General features: G+C 41.8%; 2 protein-coding genes and 1 pseudogene across 6 annotated transcripts in view; 1 reads left to right on the top strand and 2 right to left on the bottom strand.

Moving 5' to 3' along the window:
• NXPE3 (neurexophilin and PC-esterase domain family member 3) overlaps nt 1-8,267 on the bottom strand; it is a 52,310-nt gene extending 44,043 nt beyond the window's left edge. The window contains exons 1-4 of one of the 5 annotated variants that reach the window (XM_045902801.3): nt 8,147-8,267; nt 7,073-7,190; nt 5,240-5,358; nt 1,591-1,879 (exon numbers count right to left, since the gene is read on the bottom strand). In XM_045902801.3, the coding sequence (XP_045758757.1) occupies nt 1,591-1,683 (93 nt within the window). In that variant the 5' untranslated portion in view covers nt 1,684-1,879; nt 5,240-5,358; nt 7,073-7,190; nt 8,147-8,267. Of the gene's footprint in view, nt 1-1,590; nt 1,880-5,239; nt 5,359-7,072; nt 7,191-7,512 lie in introns of all 5 variants that reach the window. The other 4 variants (XM_045902802.3, XM_045902798.3, XM_045902799.3 and 1 more) reach the window with 4 other exon arrangements.
• A 2,596-nt stretch (nt 8,268-10,863) lies between these two features.
• Nucleotides 10,864-11,170, bottom strand: LOC123834519 (protein PET100 homolog, mitochondrial-like). Its single transcript, XM_064585952.1, has one exon. It carries the CDS (start codon nt 11,047-11,049, stop codon nt 10,864-10,866), a length of 186 nt encoding a protein of 61 aa, XP_064442022.1. The 5' UTR covers nt 11,050-11,170.
• A 3,671-nt stretch (nt 11,171-14,841) lies between these two features.
• On the top strand, nt 14,842-15,955 carry LOC123834518 (heterogeneous nuclear ribonucleoprotein A1-like; annotated as a pseudogene).
• Nucleotides 15,956-20,507: the final 4,552 nt, after the last annotated feature.

The following is a 20,507-nucleotide window of genomic DNA, read 5'->3' as shown; positions in this document are numbered from 1 at the left end:
ATGCACACCTATGGTCTTGAAAGTTACTGCCCCTCTGTCATCCTGCAGGGTCAGCTCCATCTCCCAACTCTGTTCTTCCAAGCCCCTGCACACAAACCTCCTGCAGGGCACCTTCCTGCCACCTTCTACCTCCTCTGCAGGCAAGAATGCTTCAATGTCCTACCCTCCAGCAGCAAACGTATTTACATTGCCAACCACCATCACGATATTTTTCCTTCTTGGGTCAGAGGAAGGAGCATGGCCACTCCTCCATAATTAATACTAAAATGATAACAAGAACACCCACAATGTACCACGTCTCTCATCTTACATAAAGCTTTATGCTCCCTTTGTGCTCTAGATCGCATTATCTCCTCTCCTTAGTCCATTAATCCTCTCCTCTCCAGCTTCTCGACTATCACTTTCCCCTCAAATTCAAATCCCTCAGACTTCCACATCTAGCCAAGATAAAGAAACAGTGAGATTTACCCTTCCACCTGAAACAACTTTTTTTAAAAAATTAGGCCAAAATATATGAAACAATGATTTTCCAGACCCTGGACATTAGGCAACAAAGGACAATGATGCCTGAAAGATGGGAAATACGGGTGATCCTTTGCTTACAGCCCTGAAAGCGCTTCCAGGCTGCAGCATAGGGAGGGGATCCTGGGTGGAGCCTGGTCAACTAGTCAAGTTGAAGAGATATGGCCTAGTCTTAAAAGACCAAAGTGAATCCACAGGACAGAGTGACAGGAGAGGTACAGAGAGAGAGAACTCAGGGGATCTGCAGAGGGTCCCGCTCGAGTACTCAGCAGAGTACTGGAGGGCCCAAGTGCATGATGAAACTACGGAGGCTGAAGGAAAAACCTGAAAGCATGAAAGACCACAGTAATCGGAGCTCCCAGAGGGCCAGAATGCTTGGGGACACAGATATTCCATCTATAGCAAAAGCCAAGAAGCAAGAGAAAAACCATAATTAAGTTGGACCTGCAACCTGAGAAGTACCGCAGGCCAACAAAAGTAAAAGGGCAGCATCATTTTATCCAGAATTACTCCATAAATTTTGGTGGCCTATGAGTGGCAGGGCAGGGGAGAGGGGCATACTACTAAGTTCCTTCCTAGTGCCAGGCACTTGAGAAGGTTCAGTAAAACACAGTCCCTGCCCTTGTGTACATTCTGTAGTCTTCAGGACAGATGCATCAACTCCCTCCTCTGAGATACTCCTTCAGCTTTTGGCCAGCAGCCAGCTAAAAGGTCCCCTCCTTGAAAAAGCCTTCCTTCATCCCTCTAGTGACTACAGAGTAGTCTGTTTTCCTTTCCTTACCGTACTCTTCACAATTTCTAATTATCACTTATTATTACTATATGATTATGATTACTTATTGTTTTGTCCTATGCACATTTAGAATATAAGCTCCATCAGCGAAGAAATCATGTCTGTCATCACAGCACAGCATATAACCACTGAAGATACTCAAACACTTCCTGAATTAATGAAAACAAGAGCTAAGACCAGGTAAGTTTTCTGATGATCAGCATTTCCTAGGCTAGTTAGCCCCAAATCCTTAGATTTGGTTCCCCTAGTTATGAAGGCGGATACAAAGTACTCACCTCTACCTGAGTCACATTGATGACCAGCACCACCACCATCAGCACTGCAAGCAGACAGCAGAAAAGCCGTAGTTTGAAGAAACTGATCCACATTGTCTGGCTGTGTCTTGATCACCCATGGCCGACGCCATGCTACCTTCACTCCTCAAAACTCCATGTCTTTGTTCTTCTGATCTGCAGACGAGCTTTTAGCTGAATTTGTTTCTTTTCTGCTAGTATCATTAAGAGTTCTTTGTATGGAGGAGAGGCTGGGGTTGATTTAAGAGGCACATTTTTCTTCAAAGGACTCCTTCAAAGAGGGAAGATGAGAATACAGATCACCAACTGCAACAGCCTAGTGTGTGGTAATAGGAAAGATGCCACACTTCTTCTTCCTTAACCCTCTCAAAGGCCCAAAGTCATGAGGGGAAAGCAAAGAGCCAGAGCACAGTAAGATCTGTTCCATATTCAATTTGCTCAAACCCAACCCGACTTCCATATAAATACAGCGATATTTGTCCTGTGAATTTTAGGTTTTAACTCTGAAGAATGTCTTCAGGGTGCCTGAGTGGCTCAGTTGGTTAAGCGACTGCCTTCGGCTCAGGTCATGATCCTGGAGTCCCGGGATCGAGTCCCGCATCGGGCTCCCTGCTCAGCGGGGAGTCTGCTTCTCCCTCTGACCTTCCTCCTTCTCATGCTGTCTCTCATTCTCTCTCTCTCAAATAAATAAATAAAATCTTTAAAAAAAAAATGTCTTCAAACCCTTAGAATTAGAAAATTAAAGTCACTGCTAAATTTCTAGAGGTCTAAGTAAATAAAATCACTCCCCTTCCCTTATAGTTCAAGTTATATAACACTCCTGAAGTAATTATATTTGATGAGCATTGAGAGGAAACCTGGTGATTTTATGCAGAGTTCTGGAAGACTGTGCAAACCATCCCGACCTCCTCTAGGAAACAAGGAGTGCTGTCCCCCTGCACAGCAGAAGACATGAAACACCCTTTGGATATCCAGCTCCCCCACCATATATGTAGAACTGATGATGCTTCCTCAGCTGCGTAACAGGGCCCAGGAGGGAAGACAGTTGCCCTGAAGATATAGGAAAGAAAAGCTAAGCCTGAGGATTAAAAAGAGACCCAAATCCTTCATCATAACTGCTAGAGGCAGAGGACTTCACAGCCTGCCGCTCCTACCTGTTCCCCCATAGAATGAACTCAAAATGCTTTCCCCAGTTGTTATTTCAGTATAGGTAAACAGAAAAAAATACTAGGATTTTGTTTCTACCTAGACTCTCCATGGAGGGCCGGGTGGAGAAGTCAAGGTGAAAGGGTGCACAACTATGGCGCAGAGGATCTCTGAATACCTCAGCTGCACCAGAGTTCCCTGCAGCTTTGTACTGGACCTGGCAAGCTGTTCTCCTCCCTCACTCTTCCACTCCGCCTGTCTAATCCATTCCCATGCCACAAGGACCATGACAACTCCTCCTCACCTCCGCTTCATAAAGGAGACAGAGCTAAGCTATTCTATCTTGCTCTCCATCCTCAGAATTCCCACAGCATTTTCTTCTCACTTCACTTCTCAGCGTTTTCACTCCTCTGTATTTGTACGTATTTCCTGTGCCCCCAAGTAGACTTATACCAATTATGATTTAAAAAAAAAAAAAAAAAAAAAACGGAAACCAGGGGCGTCTGGGTGGCTCAGCTGGTTAAGCGTCCAACTGAAGGTACTCAAACACTTCCTTGGTTTTGGCGCAGGTGGTGATCTCAGGATAGTGAGATCGAGCCCAATGTAGGGCTCTGTGCTCAGCATGGAGTTGGCTTGTCCCTCTCCCTCTGCCCCTTCCCCCACTTGTGAGCTCTCTCTCTCAAATAAATAAAAATCTTAAAAAACAAAACAAACAAAACAGGGGGCGCCTGGGTGGCTCAGTCGGTTAAGCGTCTGCCTTCGGCTCGGGTCATGATCCCAGGGTCCTGGGATCGAGTCCCACATTGGGCTCCCTGCTCAGCGGGGAGCTGCTTCTCCCTCTCCCTCTGCTGCTCCCCCTGCCTATGCTCTCTCTGTCAAATAAATAAAATCTTAAAAACAAAACAAAATACAGAAACCATGTATCAGAGAAAAAGCAACTTAATAATAACAATGTATCATACTCCTTTGATTCCCTCACAGCACCTCCCCCCTTACATGATATATGCTGATTCGACTATGCACAAAACAAAAAATTATGGAGGCCTACTCTGTACCACACACTGTACTCAGGGCCAGAAATTCCCACGGAAAAGCTTACACTCCTATTAGGCAAGAGGTAGTTCCTCTCCTCAATTAAATAGGAATATTTATTCCTCTACAGGCTGTCACCTCTACAGGGATACCAAGCACTGTGGAAGACTGCACTTAAGCATTTGATGACCCCTCAACCCCGCCCCTCTGTAACACCCAAGCACCCACTCACCCCAAAGTGCCAGTAAATTCTGGGAAGGAATGGCTATGAATTAGAAGAAATAACTGTCATCAGGGCCCAAATGCTCCTCCGTAGAAACCCTCTCAAGGAGGTGGCCATAAGAATCATAGGCTTCCAGGGGCACCTGAGTGGCTCAGTCGTTAAGCGTCTGCCTTCGGCTCAGGTCATGATCCCAGAGTCCTGGGATCGAGCCCCGCACCGGGCTCCCTGCTCCGCGGGAAGCCTGCTTCTCCCTCTCCCACTCCCCCTGCTTGTGTTCCCTCTCTTGCTGTGTCTCTCTCTGTTAAATAAAATCTTAAAAAAAAAAAAATCATAGGCTTCCCTCACACCCAGAGAGGGAGAAGACCGAAGATGATACTCGACCGAGATTCAGCAGCACAGCAGTAAGCACGGTGTGTGTACTGCGGAAACAGCAGCAGCTTCGAGAAGGTCAGTGTTATTCAGAGCCAGGTGGTAGCAGCGCAGCCGAGGTCAGGGGTGCAGCAGCAAGGCAAGGGCAGCAGACTCCAGAACTACGGGGACTAGAGGGATGCAGGCAGCAATGCAAACATGCAAGAAACCCCTCACGGCCAAGGATCATTACTGGAGGGGCATGCCAAGAAAAGACCCAACTTCCTGCTAGGAGAAAGTAGAGCACTGAGGCTTGAGAGACCCATTTGTGTATCTAAGTGGATGTGGCTTGAGGCGACTTAGACCTCTCTTTGAAAAGATATATATTACAATGTTGATAGTTGTTACCTCTGCACAGCTTTTTTTCTCCTTCATCTTTACCTTTGTGTCCTAGTTTTTCACCAGGAAATAAAAATTACAAATAAAAAGAAAAAAGCAGGTTTCTAAAAGTAATAATTAAAGACGAGCCATAAGGAGAAACAGAGCATTAAACCAAATATAGGAAAACAATTCAATTTAAAATGAAAAATTTCAAAGGGAAAGAAGGAATCTCTAACTGTTCTCTACTGTTTTCCTACATATAAAACCTAGGCATTATAAGAAGAAAGTTATTTGCAAAGACAGCAAGACAGTATCATTCGGTATCTCAAAGTGCCTTAGAATTGAGTAAAAACAAAAGTGCTAGATGGGAATGACTCTAAGGAAAAGTTTCCTAGATCAATGGAAAATAAAAATACATTACTGAATGTTATGTACCTTTTTTTTTTTAATTTCCAGTTCCCAAGAAGAGATGCTTATTAGAACTAAGAGATTAGAGCTTACCTCTAACTTTCCTTCCAGTGTAAAGTCCTGAATTCAAGCAATCATGACAACGCTTCTTCTTTTCTTGCCACATTCAAAGCACGGGTTGATGTTTTCTCATTTTTATACCATTCTTCCTGCTGCAACAGGGATACGCATATGACATACAGGTTAAAGATACTGAAATTAAGGAAAACATATTTGAAATAAAGAGTACAATTTTATACCGAGATGCACATAGATTTCAGTATAACATAGGAGGAGAAACATTTCCTTTACTACTAATAAAAAACAGTGGCTATTTATGTATGTTGTTGCAACAACCCTAGACTGCCCTTATGTACCTGACATCCTACCCATCTCATAAGAGAATTACAGAGTGATTGCTTCATCACCGGGAATTAAAATTGTCAGTAACATCAATGAGATAGTTGAGTTCAGTACTAAAAAGAAAATTAGGCAGCAAACCCCTCCTCTAGGGAACTAAAGTTCTTGGACAACCATTTCACAAAGACAATGTATTACAGGATAACCACACATCCAGTTTCTGGGACAGTCCCCATTCTAAAAACCCTGAACTGCTATCCACATAAATATAATTGTACTTGCCAGACCAAATGTCTAGAATTTTAATTCAGAATACATGGACCCCCTATATAGAAGACAGATCACAGATTTACATGGAATATAACCAAACTTAAATATTTATATATCAGGGGCACCTGGGCGATTCAGCCAGTTAAGCATCCAACTCTTGATTTCAGCTCAGGTCATGATCTCAGGGTTGTGAGATCAAGCCCTGTGTCAGGCTCTGCATAGAGCCTGCTTAAGATTCTCCTCTCTCTCTCTTTCTCTCTCCCTCTGCCTCTCCCCCTCTAAAAAATTATTTATCAAACTTTCCAAATTGCCCCTGTATAACTCATAAACACAGAGAACAAACTGATGGTTGCCGGGGGGGGGGGGGGGGGCAAAATAGATGAGGAGGATTAAGAGGTACAGACTTCCAGTTACCAAATAAATAAGTTATGGGGATGCAAACATAGCATAGGGAACATAGTGAATAATACTGTAATAACTCTGTATGGTGACAGACAGTAACTACACTGATTGTGGTGATCATTTCATAATGTATATAAATGTCAAACCACTATGGTGAACACCTGAAACTAATATAATATTGCATATCAACCATACTTCAATAAATAAATAACAAACAGCAGCTATATTTCACAGGGTGCTGGGTAAGACCTGAAACTTAACAGGCCAGGATCTATAGAAAGAACTGGAGACATATCCACAAACATGACAATGATGGGTCACTAAATAAGGTCAACCCTTGGACAAAGAAGAAGCACAGCAGAAGTCTGCAGGACTTGTTTCCCCTGATCCCATTTCTCTTTCATTTATCACCACCTCACACACCCAAAGTGCTGACTCACCACCCAGGCCTTCCCTTGCCCTTCTTCCAAAGCAGCACCCCATGCTTTCATGGGGGGTTGGAGGGGTGGAGAAAAGCAGATGAGAAGTAAAGAAATCAGTTAAATAAGTCACAGAGTAGTAAGTGCTGTAAGAAAAAAATAAGGCACACTGATAGGCTGTGTTCTTTAACCTTGCATGCATATTAATATCATCCTGTAAGCTTTTAACAATGCCAATGCTTAGACTAGACTCAATTAACTGAATTGGAATCTGGTGGGAGCAGGGTCCAAGAAACAGCTTTTAAAAAAAAGGTCTCCAAATGATTAGAATATACTGCCAAGCAGGGGAACCACTAGTATGAGGTGGCCAGAGGGGTTATTTGTATCAGTGGGTCAGGGATGGCCTTTCCAAAATGATCTCTGAATTGTAACTTACACTGCCCCCTCGGGACAATCCGATTCCAGGGTAACAAGGACAGCCAACCTCGCTTCAGTGATCTATTCCTTCGTTTCCCATCTCAGTAACAAATAGCAGCACTGTATCAGGCCAGAGACTGTGAAGGAGACAAGAGACTAAGTACAGTCAAAGGAAAGCAGAACCCAAACACCTTGGAGGAAAGCGTGTTGCTGCCTCCACTGCATGGAATCAGACAATTAATGATCAGGGTCTGGGAGTCCCGCCAGCTTCAAGTTACACCCTGATGTTCCAAATGATAACCACACTGAGGAAGGGGAAGGCCCATTGAGCAATGTGATTCTTCATCTTTAGGAAATTGGCAGCAATTCTCCTTTAGAGTAAATAATGAAAAGAAAGGAAAATTTTACAGACAATTACACACAAAATTCGTATAAATCCTGACGGAGAATGCCACTTACCACCACCCTACTGGCCTTTGATCAAGCGGAGTTGAGTGACAGACCAGGGTTTCCACATCACACCTTGCAAAGTCACACGCTTCTCTCCCCATACGACCTGAATCTGATGTCCCAAAGCGTCAGCTCAATAATGTCAGAAGAGTCCAAAGTGTGAGAGCATCGCCAGACAAGTGGCAGCTGGGCCCCGGGGCAGCAATGAGACCGGAGAATGGGGCTGAGGAGGGAAGCGTAGCAGAGTGCACCGCACCGGGTTAGGGAGAGGTCTTTAGCGGCTGCACCTGCCCGCCTTGCAGCAAGTCCAGAAAACTGAGCGCGGAGATGTTCGCATCAGCCTCGCCCTCTCCCTGCCGGGACCCGCAGCGGCTCGGGCAACTCAGGTCCGAGGCTGCGGCAGCCGGAGGCTGCAATTCTGCCCCCGCCTAGGGCTGAAGCCTCCCCTTTCTGGTTCCAGAACCTCCAGCCGTGATCCCCGAGTCTGCAGCTCCTCTGCACCAGGCCGGGGACTCAGGAGTCGGCGCGTGCGGAGGAAGGGGCTTCGCAGACTAGAGGCGCTCGCGAGGCGCCAAGCAATGGGTCGCTCGAGCGGCAGGTACCCAGCCCGGCGCCTGCGCACAGGCCGGAGTCCCGCACTCACCGCCAGGCCCAGCTGTCCGCGGCGCTCTCTCCGGTCGCTCGGCATTCGGACGCCCGGATCTGGTGCCGCTGCGCCGTACTGCCTGGCCCCTGCTTCCTGGCCCCGCTACCTCGCCTCACCCCCGACCCCTGGCTACAATTGGTTGAATCCCAGGAGGGGCGGGCCGAGGGCACTGACTGACAGCCGCGGCCGCCCTGCGCGGAACGCTGAGCCCCGAGGCGAGGCAAGCGCTGTGGGCGCCGCTCGCGCTCGGTGCCGCCTTGCTTCTGCGCGCGAGGGGGTCGCCCCGCTGTAGCCCTGTGGCCTGAGCTCTGGCCCTTCTCGGGACCGGCTTCTTTCGCCTGCGAACGTCAGGGTTTCCCAGGGACAATCTGTTTCAAGGCTTTTTTCTTGTCAGCGAAAGTGACCAAACCGGAGAAGCCCCTACTCGGGCCGTCTTTCCCGTCAGTGGCGGAATGTATTGTTTCCTCTGCCAGAAAAAACACCACTGGCCGTGCACGAGCACTGGGACGACAGGTCCTTACATCTTGCCCTGCTTGAAATTAGTCGACTTACTCTATTTGCCCTTAAAACAGCCCGTTCCTTTTACTCTTCCTGTACATAACATAGGTCTTCTGACAAAAATGCCTGCATACGTTCCCTCCCCCCCGCCCCAATTCTGGGTTATCCTATTTTGGACATCCCTCTAAGCCGTAAGACGTCCACGACTATGTGAAATTCAGAAACTGACAGGAGTCCTTGGAAGACAGATGGAGGACCTGCTCAGGAAGCCGGAAGGTACTGCGGACTGCTCTGTGTTCTTCGGTGCACGGTGGGGTTAATGGAATTTATCCCAGCGAAACGCAGACTCTAAAAATAGACCTACCCCCAGACTATTATCTCAAGGTTGAAGAAGAAGAATTAATACAAATTGCAACTAACAGTAATTATTTTTACATTTACTGACCACAATGGACTCTACGTGCTTTTTCAGATGTTTTCGTGACAGGACTACATGCATGGGTGACTAGACCTACAAATGGAAGAAAAGGAGTTTCATTCTCCTTCCTGGAGAAATCCAGCCTTCCAGGGCCTGTTCATAGAAGGTGGCTTCCGTTGCCTCTGTGCCAGATGAAGAACCCCATATGATAAACTTGTGCTCTAAGTCCTGTCTCCCAGACGCCCCACCACCTATCTTTTACAGTTTGTCTGCCTGGTAAGTGGCAAATACTTGAACAGGATACACTGACTTCTAGGTCATGGTTTTGGACCACATTAGTGATCTCTGATAACCCCTTTCTCACACAGGCACTCATAACCCTGAAGCAGTTGAGTCATCTTACCTATATACAGCCATTTTAGCCACAAACGAGTGGCCAGGACCAGAGAGGCCTGCCTATCACTACCGGATATTTTCAAATAAATCTGACTGCAAAGTCACCACACTCCCAATGAAAAATACTATCATACAAAAATATACAATTTGGACCTTAGCCTGACTGGGGCTGACACACAGCTCTGCCTCTTACTAGCAGTGCCATCCTAGGCAAAGGACTTAACTTCTCTGGGCTCAGTTCCTCAACTGTAGGTTAGGGGCAACACTACCTGCACTTAGGAATAAATGAAATGACAAATGAAAAGTCCCCTAGCACAGTGTCCCAAATCTCTTCCTCTTAAATTCCCTACCTCAGGTTATGACATGGCATAAGGAATTTCTGAATAATACATTTATGATAATCTAACTTTGAAAGCTGGAAAAAATGAGAACATAAGGTTTGTATGTCATGATACAAAACCAAAGGAACTGTTCATTTCTGACCCATTTGCAAAAAAGCTTTTTTTTTATAAGATTTTATTTATTTATTTGACAGAGAGAGACAGTAAGAGAGGGAACACAAGCAGGGGGAGTGGGAGAGGGAGAAGCAGGCTTCCCACGGAGCAGGGAGCCCGATGTGGGGCTTGATCCCAGGACCCTGGCATCATGACCCGAGCCGAAGGCAGACGCCTAACGACTGAGCCACCCAGGCGCCCCTGCAAAAAAGTTTAGATGCTAATGTTATTAAATTTTATTTCTCTAAGAAAACAAAGCATGGATCTTAAAGTTAGATAAGCAAAAAAAGCAAATTAAACCTGTTTCTGATGTAGCTAATTTGGGGGATATTTACCAACAACCTGGCTCCATCTCTGACAGCAGAAGCTTGGGGACAAGCACTTCTGAGCCCATGTCAGTTCCTGCTTGTTTGCTTCTGAACCCTTTGAACAAGTGACTAAAATCTGACCCCCAAGCCCCTCAAACCATTGTTCAAAATAAGTGACTACTGTCATATTAGGTACCAAACACCCTATTTCCATAACACCATGGACCATGAGAAGATGCTGCCAACGGTAGGAGACTAGAAGGAAGAGGAATTTGGTGCCTGTATGAGTCTGTTCAGGCTGCCGTAATAAAATGCCATAGGCTGGGTGGCTTAAACAACAGAAATTTATTTTCTCACAGTTCTGGAAGCTAGAAGTCCCAGATCAAGGTGCCAGTTGATTCAGTTCCTGGTGAGAGCTCTCTTACTGGCTTGGAGATAAACACCTTCTCACTGTTTCCTCCTTTTTTTTTTTTTTCAAAGGAAGTGTGTGAGTGTGTGTGTGTGTGTGTCTGTGTGTGCGCGTGCGCGATTTCCCGGGTAGAGGGGCACTTGGAGGCCTCAGGAGCTCTGCTGGGCAGTGCAAAAGAGCTTCTTCTCCTGCTACTTCATATCCTGTCTGGATTCTTCTAGCTCTCCAAGCTGGTCCTCCTTCTCAGGTGGCCATAGCTCCCTCTTGTGCTGTATGACATAGTCCTCAAACCACCTGACCTGACTGGCAATCCAGAACATAGCCACAGGGAAGGTTAGGTAATGCGTCATCTGAAACACCTCCAGCTTCACTCCCATCTTGTTTCTTTATCCCCCCTCCTCTTATAAGGACACCAGTCTCATTGGATTAGTGCCCCACCCTTATGACCTCATTTAACCTTAATTGCCTCTTGCTGAGAAAGGCAGTCTCATGCATGCAGTCTTTCATACATATGGCCTTGGCCTGGAACACTTCCTTACCAAAAGATGAAAGAGTCCTCACAGCTTGTGCTGGAATTTTTGCCCTGTGTGGGACTTTCTTCGTGTAGTCCTTTATTTTAAGACACCTGAGAATTCCTTCGCCACTTCCACCCTGCGAGGACACACTAAAAAAACAGCCATCTATGAACCAGGAAACTACCCTCACCGGACACCAAATCATCTGGTATCTTGATCTCGGACCTCTCAGCCTCCAGAACTGTGAGAAATAAATTTATTTTGTTTATAAGCCACTCCATCCCTCGTATTCTGTTATAGCAGCCCAAATGGACTAAGACCCTTATACTATCCACTCAAAACAATTTTCCCAAAGCCACTTAGGTCATCTCCCTTTTTCTTACCCCTTCAGTGAATTTATGTCATACACCTGTAATACTTAGATTCAGTCGTCATAATGCACACTCCATCCTAAGATCCCCTGACATCTACTTGAAATTTTGGGGGTAAAATTTACATATAATAAAACTTCAGTCCTTATGTACTATTCTATTAGTTTTAAAGGTCAGTATGTGAGGATAAAGAGGTCAATTCATCAAAGATCTAACAATTATAAATATTTATATATAAATATTAGATATTATGTATATAAATATCAGATATATTACATAAATATATAAAGCAAATACTACCAGAACTAAAAGGAGAACTACAGAGCTATACAATAATAGTTGGAGACTTTAGACGAACCATGAGAGACGATGGACTCTGAAAAACAAACTGAGGGTTCTGGGGGGGAGGGGGGTGGGAGTATGGGTTGGCCTGGTGGTGGGTATTGAGGAGGGTACATTCTGCATGGAGCACTGGGTGTTATGCACAAACAATGAATCATGGAACACTTCATCTAAAACTAGTGATGTAATGTATGGGGATTAACATAAGAATAAAAAAAATTAAAAAAAAATAGTTGGAGACTTTAATATTCCATTCTCAACAATGGATAAATTATCCAGATAGAGAATCAATAAGGAAACAGCAGATTTGAACACTACAGACCAAATGGATCTAACAGACACATACAGAACATTCCACCCAACAGCAGCAGAACACATTCTTTTCAAGGGCACATGGAACATTTTTCTAGGATAGATCATGTTAGGTCACAAAACAAGTCTCAACATATTAAAGAAGATAGAAATTATATCAATTATCTTTTCAACCACAGTGAAATGAAATTAGAAATCATTAAGAGGAGGAAAACTGGAATATTCACAAATACATGGAAATTAAACACATTCCTGAACATCCAATTAATAAAAGAAGAAATTAAAGGGATATAAAAAAATATTTTGAGACAAATGAAAATAAAGACAAAATACCAAAACTTATGGGACGCAGCAAACAGTTCTCAGAATTGTGTCAACTATATTCAAACTTAAAAAATTTATTTTAGGGGACACCTGGGTGGCTCAGTCGGTTAAGCGGCTGCCTTCGGCTCAGGTCATGATCCCAGGGTCCTGGGATCGAGTCCCACATCAGGCTCCCTGCTCGGCGGAAAGCCTGCTCTCCCACTCCCACTCCCACTGTTTGTGCTCCTGCTCTCGCTATCTCTATCTCTGTCAAATAAATAAATAAAATCTTAAAAAAAAAATTTATTTTAGGGGCAGCTGGGTGGCTCAGTCAGTTGAGCATCTGCCTTTGGCTCAGGTCATGATCCCTGGGTTCTAGATTGAGCCGCTCATTGGGCTCCCTTCTCAGTGAGGAGTCTGCTTCTCCCTCTCCCTCTGCCCCTCGCCCCCACTCGTGCTCTCTAATAATACTATCTTTAAAAAATTTTTATTTTAAAAATAAAAGCATCAGAGCAGAAGGATCTATAAGGAGCAGAATAAAGGGGTAAAAGGGTAGGGCAGGGAGGGAGTGATAACTGCTAGATGATCAGACTTGTGAAACTATTTGGGGTAATCTTAAATGTATACAGCGGATCTAGTGGAGCATATGGAAAAAATAAGAGTGGGTATATAGCAGATCATGGGACTGAAAAGAATAAGGCAGTTTTTAATTCCAAGAAATTTTTTTAAAATACAAGAAAAGATGGGGCACCTGGGTGGCTGAATCGATTGTCTGACTCTTGATTTTGGCTCAGGTTATGATCTCAGGGTCTTGAGATTGAGCCCCACAAATGACTCCACGCTCAGTGGGGAGTCTGCTTGAGATTCTCTCTTCCTCTCCCCCTCCCCCTACTCACATGCACACATGCTCTAAAATAATCTTTAAAAAAATACATATGTATATATATGAATGGAAATGTAATCATTGTATAATAGTACCCTATACAGTAAAATATATTTACTTACATAATAATAATGTAAAGACTGAATTTTGACTTCACTAAATTTATGGCCATTATTCACAGTAGGAAAAGGAAAGGAAGAAATTTGGAGGATGGTACAGAGCCAAGTCCTCAGTTATCATAAGAGGAACTCAGTTGAAAGTGTCTAAAACTTAGGGATCGGTCAAAACAGTATACCAAAGTTAATACCAGAAGAGATAGCTCAGAGGTAGCGTGGGACAGGGCAGGAGACTGCCATTTTTCATTATTTTATTACTATGTGCATGCATTATACTGTAAACATTTTTTAAGTTGATGAAACAAAAAATAAAATTTTGTATGATTTTTTAAAATTAAAAAGGAAGCAGTTCTCAAAGGGAAGTTTATAGTGATAAATGCATACATCAGGAAAAAAGATCTCAAATAAACAGTCTAATTTTACACCTCAAGGAATTAGAAAAAGAACATATTAAACCCAAAGTTAACCAAAGAAGGAAATAATAAAGATTAGAAAATAAATAAATGAAACAGAGAACAGGAAAAGAAAAGATTAATAAACTAAGAGTTGGCTCTTTGAGAGATAAACAAAACTGACAAACCCTTAGCTAGACTAACCATGAAAAAAAGATAGGACTGAAATAAAATTATAAATGAAAGAAGAAATATTACAACTGATACCATACAAATACAAAGGATCATGAGACTACTATGAACAATTATACACCAACAAATCAGACAACCTAGAATAGAGAAATTCCTAGAAACATACAATCTACCAAATCAGAAAGAAATGAATAAGGACTAAATAGTTTTGTGTGTAAACAGCCACCCAGGCCCCCCATCTTTTCTTGTATTTTAAAAAATTTCTTGTAATTAAAAACTGCCTTATTCTTTTCAGTCCCATGATCTGCTATATACCCACTCTTATTTTTTCCATATGCTCCACTAGATCCGCTGTATACATTTAAGATTACCCCAAATAGTTTCACAAGTCTGATCATCTAGCAGTTATCACTCCCTCCCTGCCCTACCCTTTTACCCCTTTATTCTGCTCCTTAGAGTAGATTCTTTTGCTCTGATGCTTTTATTTTTAAACTAAATTTTTTAAATTTGAGGGCGCCTGGGTGGCTCAGTTGGTTAAGCGACTGCCTTCGGCTCAGGTCATGATCCTGGAGTCCCGGGATCGAGTCCCGCATCGGGCTCCCTGCTCGGCGGGGAGTCTGCTTCTCCCTCTCCCACTCCCCCTGCTTGTGTTCCCTCTCTCGCTGTGTCTTTCTCTGTCAAATAAATAAATAAAATCTTTAAAAAAAATAAAAATAAAAATAAATTTGAATATAGTTGACACACAATTCTGACCTAGAAATATATAATCTGCCAAGAGTAAATCAGAGAAGATACGTTCATTACATTACTCCTTTCTGCCCGTGGACGCCGCCGAGTAAGCATCGTTAAAGTCTCCCCTCCCACCGCTGTCATGTCTAAGTCAGAGTCTCCCAAAGAGCCTGAACAGCTGCGGAAGCTCTTCATCGAAGGTTTGAGCTTTGAAACAACCGATGAGAGTCTGAGGAGCCATTTTGAGCAATGGGGAACGATTACGGACTATGTGGTAATGAGAGATCCAAACACCAAGTGCTCCAGAGGCTTTGGGTTTGTCAGTATGCCACTGTGGAGGAGGTGGATGCAGCCATGAATGCAAGGCCACACAAGGTGGATGGAAGAGTTGTGGAACCAAAGAGGGCTGTCTCAAGAGAAGATTCTCAAAGACCTGGTGCCCACTTAACTGTGAAAAAGATTTTTGTTGGTGGCATTAAAGAAGACACTGAAGAACATCATCTAAGAGATTATTTTGAACAGTATGGGAAAATTGAAGTGATCGAGATCATGACTGACCGAGGCAGTGGCAAAAAGAGAGGTTTTGCTTTTGTAATATTTGATGACCATGACTGTAGACAAGATTGTCATTCAAAAATACCATACTGTGAATGGCCACAACTGTGAAGTAAGGAAAGCCCTATCTAAGCAAGAGATGGCTAGCGCTTCATCCAGCCAAAGAAGTCGAAGTGGTTCTGGAAACTTTGGTGGTGGTCGTGGAGGTGGTTTTGGTGGGAATGACAACCTTGGTCATGGAGGGAACTTCCGTGGTCGAGGTGGTTTTGGTGGCAGTCGAGGTGGTGGTGGATATGGTGGCAGTGGGGATGGCTATAATGGATTTGGTAATGACGGGAGCAACTTTGGAGGTGGTGGAAGCTATAATGATTTTGGCAATTACAACAATCAATCCTCAAATTTTGGACCCATGAAAGGAGGAAATTTTGGAGGCAGAAGCTCTGGCCCCTATGGTGGTGGAGGCCAATACTTTGCCAAACCACGAAACCAAGGTGGCTGTGGTGGTTCCAGCAGCAGCAATAGCTATGGCAGTGGCAGAAGGTTTTAATTACTGCCAGGAAACAAAGTTTAGCAGGAGAGGAGAGCCAGGGAAGTGACAAGGAAGCTACAGGTTACAACAGATTTTTTTTTTTTAAGATTTATTTTTTGACAGAGAGAGACAGTGAGAAAGGGAACACAAGCAGGAGGAGTGGGAGAGGGAGAAGCAGACTCCTTGCTGAGCAGGGAGGCCAATGCGGGGCTCGATCCCAGGACCCTGGGATCATGACCTGAGCCAAAGGCAGACGCTTAACCAACTGAGCCACCCAGGCGCCCCCAGGTTACAACAGATTTGTGAACTCAGCCAAGCACAGTGGTGGCAGGGCCTAGCTGCTACAAAGAAGACATGTTTTAGACAATACTTATGTGTATGGGCAAAAAACTTGAGGACTGTATTTGTGACTAATTGTATAACAGGTTACTTTAGTTTCTGTTCTGTGGAAAGTGTAAAGCATTCCAACAAAAGGTTTTAATGTAGATTTTTTTTTTTTTGCACCCATGCTGTTGATTGCTAAATGTAACAGTCTGATAATGATGCTGAATAAATGTTTTTAAAAAAAAGTAAATCAGAGAGAAATGAATAAGGAGTAAACAGTAAAAAATAATGAGTAAGGAGATGAAATCAGTAATCAGAAACCTCCCAACAAAGAAAAGCCCAGGACCAGATGGTTTCACTGATGAATTCTACCAAACATTAAAGAATTAATGCCAATCCTTTCAAACTTTCCCAAAAAACTGAAGAGGAGGGAACACTCCCAAACTGATTTTATAAAGCCAGCATCAGTGATACCAAAGCCAGACACGATAAGAAAACTATAACCTAATACTTTTAATGAATATAGATTCACATTTCCTCAACATAATACTAGCAAACCAAATTCAAAAATACATTAAAGGGATAATATACCATGCAAAGATGGTTCAACACACACAAATCAGTAAATGTGATGCATTGCATTAATAGAAAGATAAAAATCATAAGATCATCTCAACACATGCAAAAAAAGCATTTGACAAAATCCACATCCTTTTATGATAAAAACTCTCAATAGAGGACATCAACATAAAGGCCGCATATTGACAAACCGCAGCCAACACCATACTCAATGGTGAAAAGCTGAAAGCTTTTCCAGTAAGATCAGGAACAAGGGTGCCCGCTCTCACCACTTCTATTCAATAGAATACTAGAAGTCCTAGCCAGTGCAATCAGGCAGGAAAAAGAAATAAAAAGCAAAATTGGAAAGAAGTAAACTTATCTTTGTTTGCAGATGACATGATCTTATATATAGAAAATCCTAGACTCCACCAAAAAAATGTTAGGACTAATCACTAAATTCATTCATGCTGCAGGATACAAAATCAGCATACAAAAATAAGTTACTTTTCTAAAACTAAGAACTATCCCATTCACAATAACATCAAAAACAATAAAATACTTAAGAATAATTTAACCAAGGAGGTAAAAGATCTTTACACTGAAAACTAAAAGTCATTGATGAAAGAAATTGAGGAAGACATGAATAAATGGAAAGGAATCTTGTGTTCATAGATTGGAAGAATTAATATCATTATAATGTCTGTACTACCTGGAGCCATCTATAGATTCAATGCAATCCCTATCAAGATTCCAATGGCATTTTTTTTTTTACAGAAATAGATAAAACATTCCTAAGATTCATACAGAACCACAATAGACCCAAATAACCAAAGCTGAAAAATAACAACAAAGTGGGAGGCATCACATTTCCTGATTTCAAACTATATTATAAAGCTACAGTAACTAAAACAGCATGATACTGGCATAAAAACAGACCAATAGAACAGAATCAAGAGTTCAGAAATAAACCCATGCATATATGGTCAGCTAATATTTGATGAGAGCAAATAATACCCAATAGGGAAAGGATGATCTCTTCAATAAATGGTACTGAGAAAACTGAATATTCATATGCCGAAGAATGAAAATGGATTTCCAAATTACACCACTCACAAAAATTAACTTGAAATGGATTAGACTTAGACATAAGACCTGATACCATAAAACTTCTTGAAAGTTGTTAAGAGAGTAGATCTTAAAAAGTTCTCAACACATACAATTGTAAAGCTAGGTGAGGTGATGGGTATGTTAACTAACCTTATTGTGGTAAACATTATATAATATATACATATATCAAAGCATCATGACTTACACAATATGTCAACACTTCTCAATAGAGCTGGAAAAATTTTTAAATAAAATTGAAAAAAATGGCAGCAAATATATATAATGGAATACTACTCAGCAATAAAAAGGAAAGAAATATCAGATGAATCCCAAATAATTATGCTGAGTAAAAGAAACCACACAAAATAGGCAGGGTTATGAAGGAAATGAAGAATCTTTCGAGGGTTGTGAATATGTTCATTATCTTGGTTGTTGTGATGGTTTTATGGGCATGTATATGTGTCAAAGTTTATCAAATTGTCCACTTGATTTTTTTTAAGTAAGCTTCATGCCCAAATGTGGGGCTTGAACTCACAACCCTGAGATCAAGAGTTGCATGATATACTGTCAGCCAGACAACCCTCAAATTGTCCACTTCAAATACATGCAGTTCACTGTACGCCATTTGTATCTCAATAAAGATTTTTTAAGGTATAATTTTTATGATTCCCTGCCGTAACCAGTATTTTGATTAACCAACTGTACTAGTCTTTTATAAATACTACTTTTAAAATACCACTGTTTGAGTGGCTTAAACAATAGAAATTTATTTTCTCATATCTCTGGAGGCTGGAAGTCCAAGATCTAGGTCTCAGCAGGGTTGGTTTCTGTTGAGCTCTCTCTTCCTGGCTTGCAGCTGGCTGCCTTCTTATTGTGTCCTCAAGTGGCCTTTCCTCTGGGCATGCACCAGAGAATATCTTGTGTCTCTTCCTCTTCTTACAGTATACCAGTCCTATTGGATTAAGACCCCTTCCTTATGACCTTTCTTAACCCTAATTAACTCCTTGAAGTTCTTATCTCCAAACACAGTCACAGTGTGAGGGCTTCAACATATAAATTTTAGTGGGGGATACAATTTGGTCCATAACACCAACCAACTATAGGTCCCAACTGTGTCAAATGAGAGGGCTTGTGCTCTACTTACTCATTCACTCCCTAACACTTTCAGCACCCAGTTTCAACAGTACCTGACAGTGTCATCTGTGCTCTGTGAGGGATATCTGCTCTTCTCTACCCATTACCTGGAAGTAATAAAATCTATACCAAATAAAACTACTAAATTAGCATTTCTTTCATTTCATATCCATTATCATAAGGCTAAGACTATTTTATTGTAAACTCATTTATATAACAAAACTCTGGAACTTCCTTAGAATTCTATCTGCAACTTGTTCTGAATTTTAGTTACCCATTAATTGCAAACACAATGAGTAACAACCATTACTACTAATCACTATAATAAACAGATGACTCACTCAAACAAATGTACAAACTTTTTATTTAGAATTAGAGACTCAAATACAAATAAAATATAATACAAAATATTAAGCCTTCATAAAACAAACCATAACCACTTTAAATCATCTATTTCTGAAACAGAATTAAAGAGAAATCTAAAAATAGTCCAAAAATCAACTTACTTTTAAACTCTTATTCTTAACATTAAAATTATTACAAAATGTTCAAAGAAATTTAATTAGAAAATGAACAAAGCCACTACAAAGAGATTCCTGCTATCTACTAAAATCAATTTAGGAATTAAAATTTAGTATGATTTCTACTCATTCACACATAAAAAGCACCTCATTTTAAAAAGACAATTATCTGTTTCACTCTAAGGTGTGAATTTTTTGTTTACTTGACTTTTAATTTTAATATGGCACAATAGGTTTGATCAGTGTAAGCAATATCACTAAAAATATTTAGTTCCTTACAGACCCTTTCTGTTTTACTTTATGAATAAATGGATCATATATTTAAAAGTTAAAACATTATAATATAATATCATTAATAAGATACATGGCAAAATAAAAATATACATTAAAAATGAAGTCTCTTTTTCTTTTATAAATGGGAAACTGATCAGACTCATGCTATATATTCCTTTTACTCCGGAAAAAAAAAAAAGGTTCTATATTTTATATTATTGTTATAAATCCAATTCTAAGAATCTGCACCAAAGAAAGTACCAAGGAGATAGTATAATATCTTAAGCTCATATTGTATCTGAAAATACTTACAAAGAGTGGAACTAGACTTGCATTAAGTAGATAACAGGAAAATACTATTACAGTGTTTACATATTTAAAGTAACCCAAAACAAAAATAAAAGTCCACACTCAAGAATGGCACCCACAGGGCACCTGGGTGGCTCAGTTGTTAAGCGTCTACCTTCGGCTCAGGTCATGTGGGATCAAGCCCCACATCGGGCTCTCTGCTCCGCGGGAAGCCTGCTTCTCCCTCTCCCACTCCCCCTGCTTGTGTCCCTCTCTCACTGTCTGTTTCTGTCAAATAAATAAATAAAATCTTAAAAAAAAAAAAAAGAATGGCACCCACATTATTCAAGAATAAAGTTATTTGCATATGCGCAAACCAGTGTGTGGC

Source organism: Mirounga angustirostris, unplaced genomic scaffold (genome assembly GCF_029215605.1).
Source record: "Mirounga angustirostris isolate CCGP_5_RB_7025 unplaced genomic scaffold, mMirAng1.0.hap1 SCAF_1, whole genome shotgun sequence".
Taxonomy (NCBI): Eukaryota; Metazoa; Chordata; class Mammalia; order Carnivora; family Phocidae; genus Mirounga; species Mirounga angustirostris.
The sequence above is the reverse complement of the archived record's forward strand: the minus strand, read 5'-3'. Positions and strand labels throughout refer to the sequence as shown.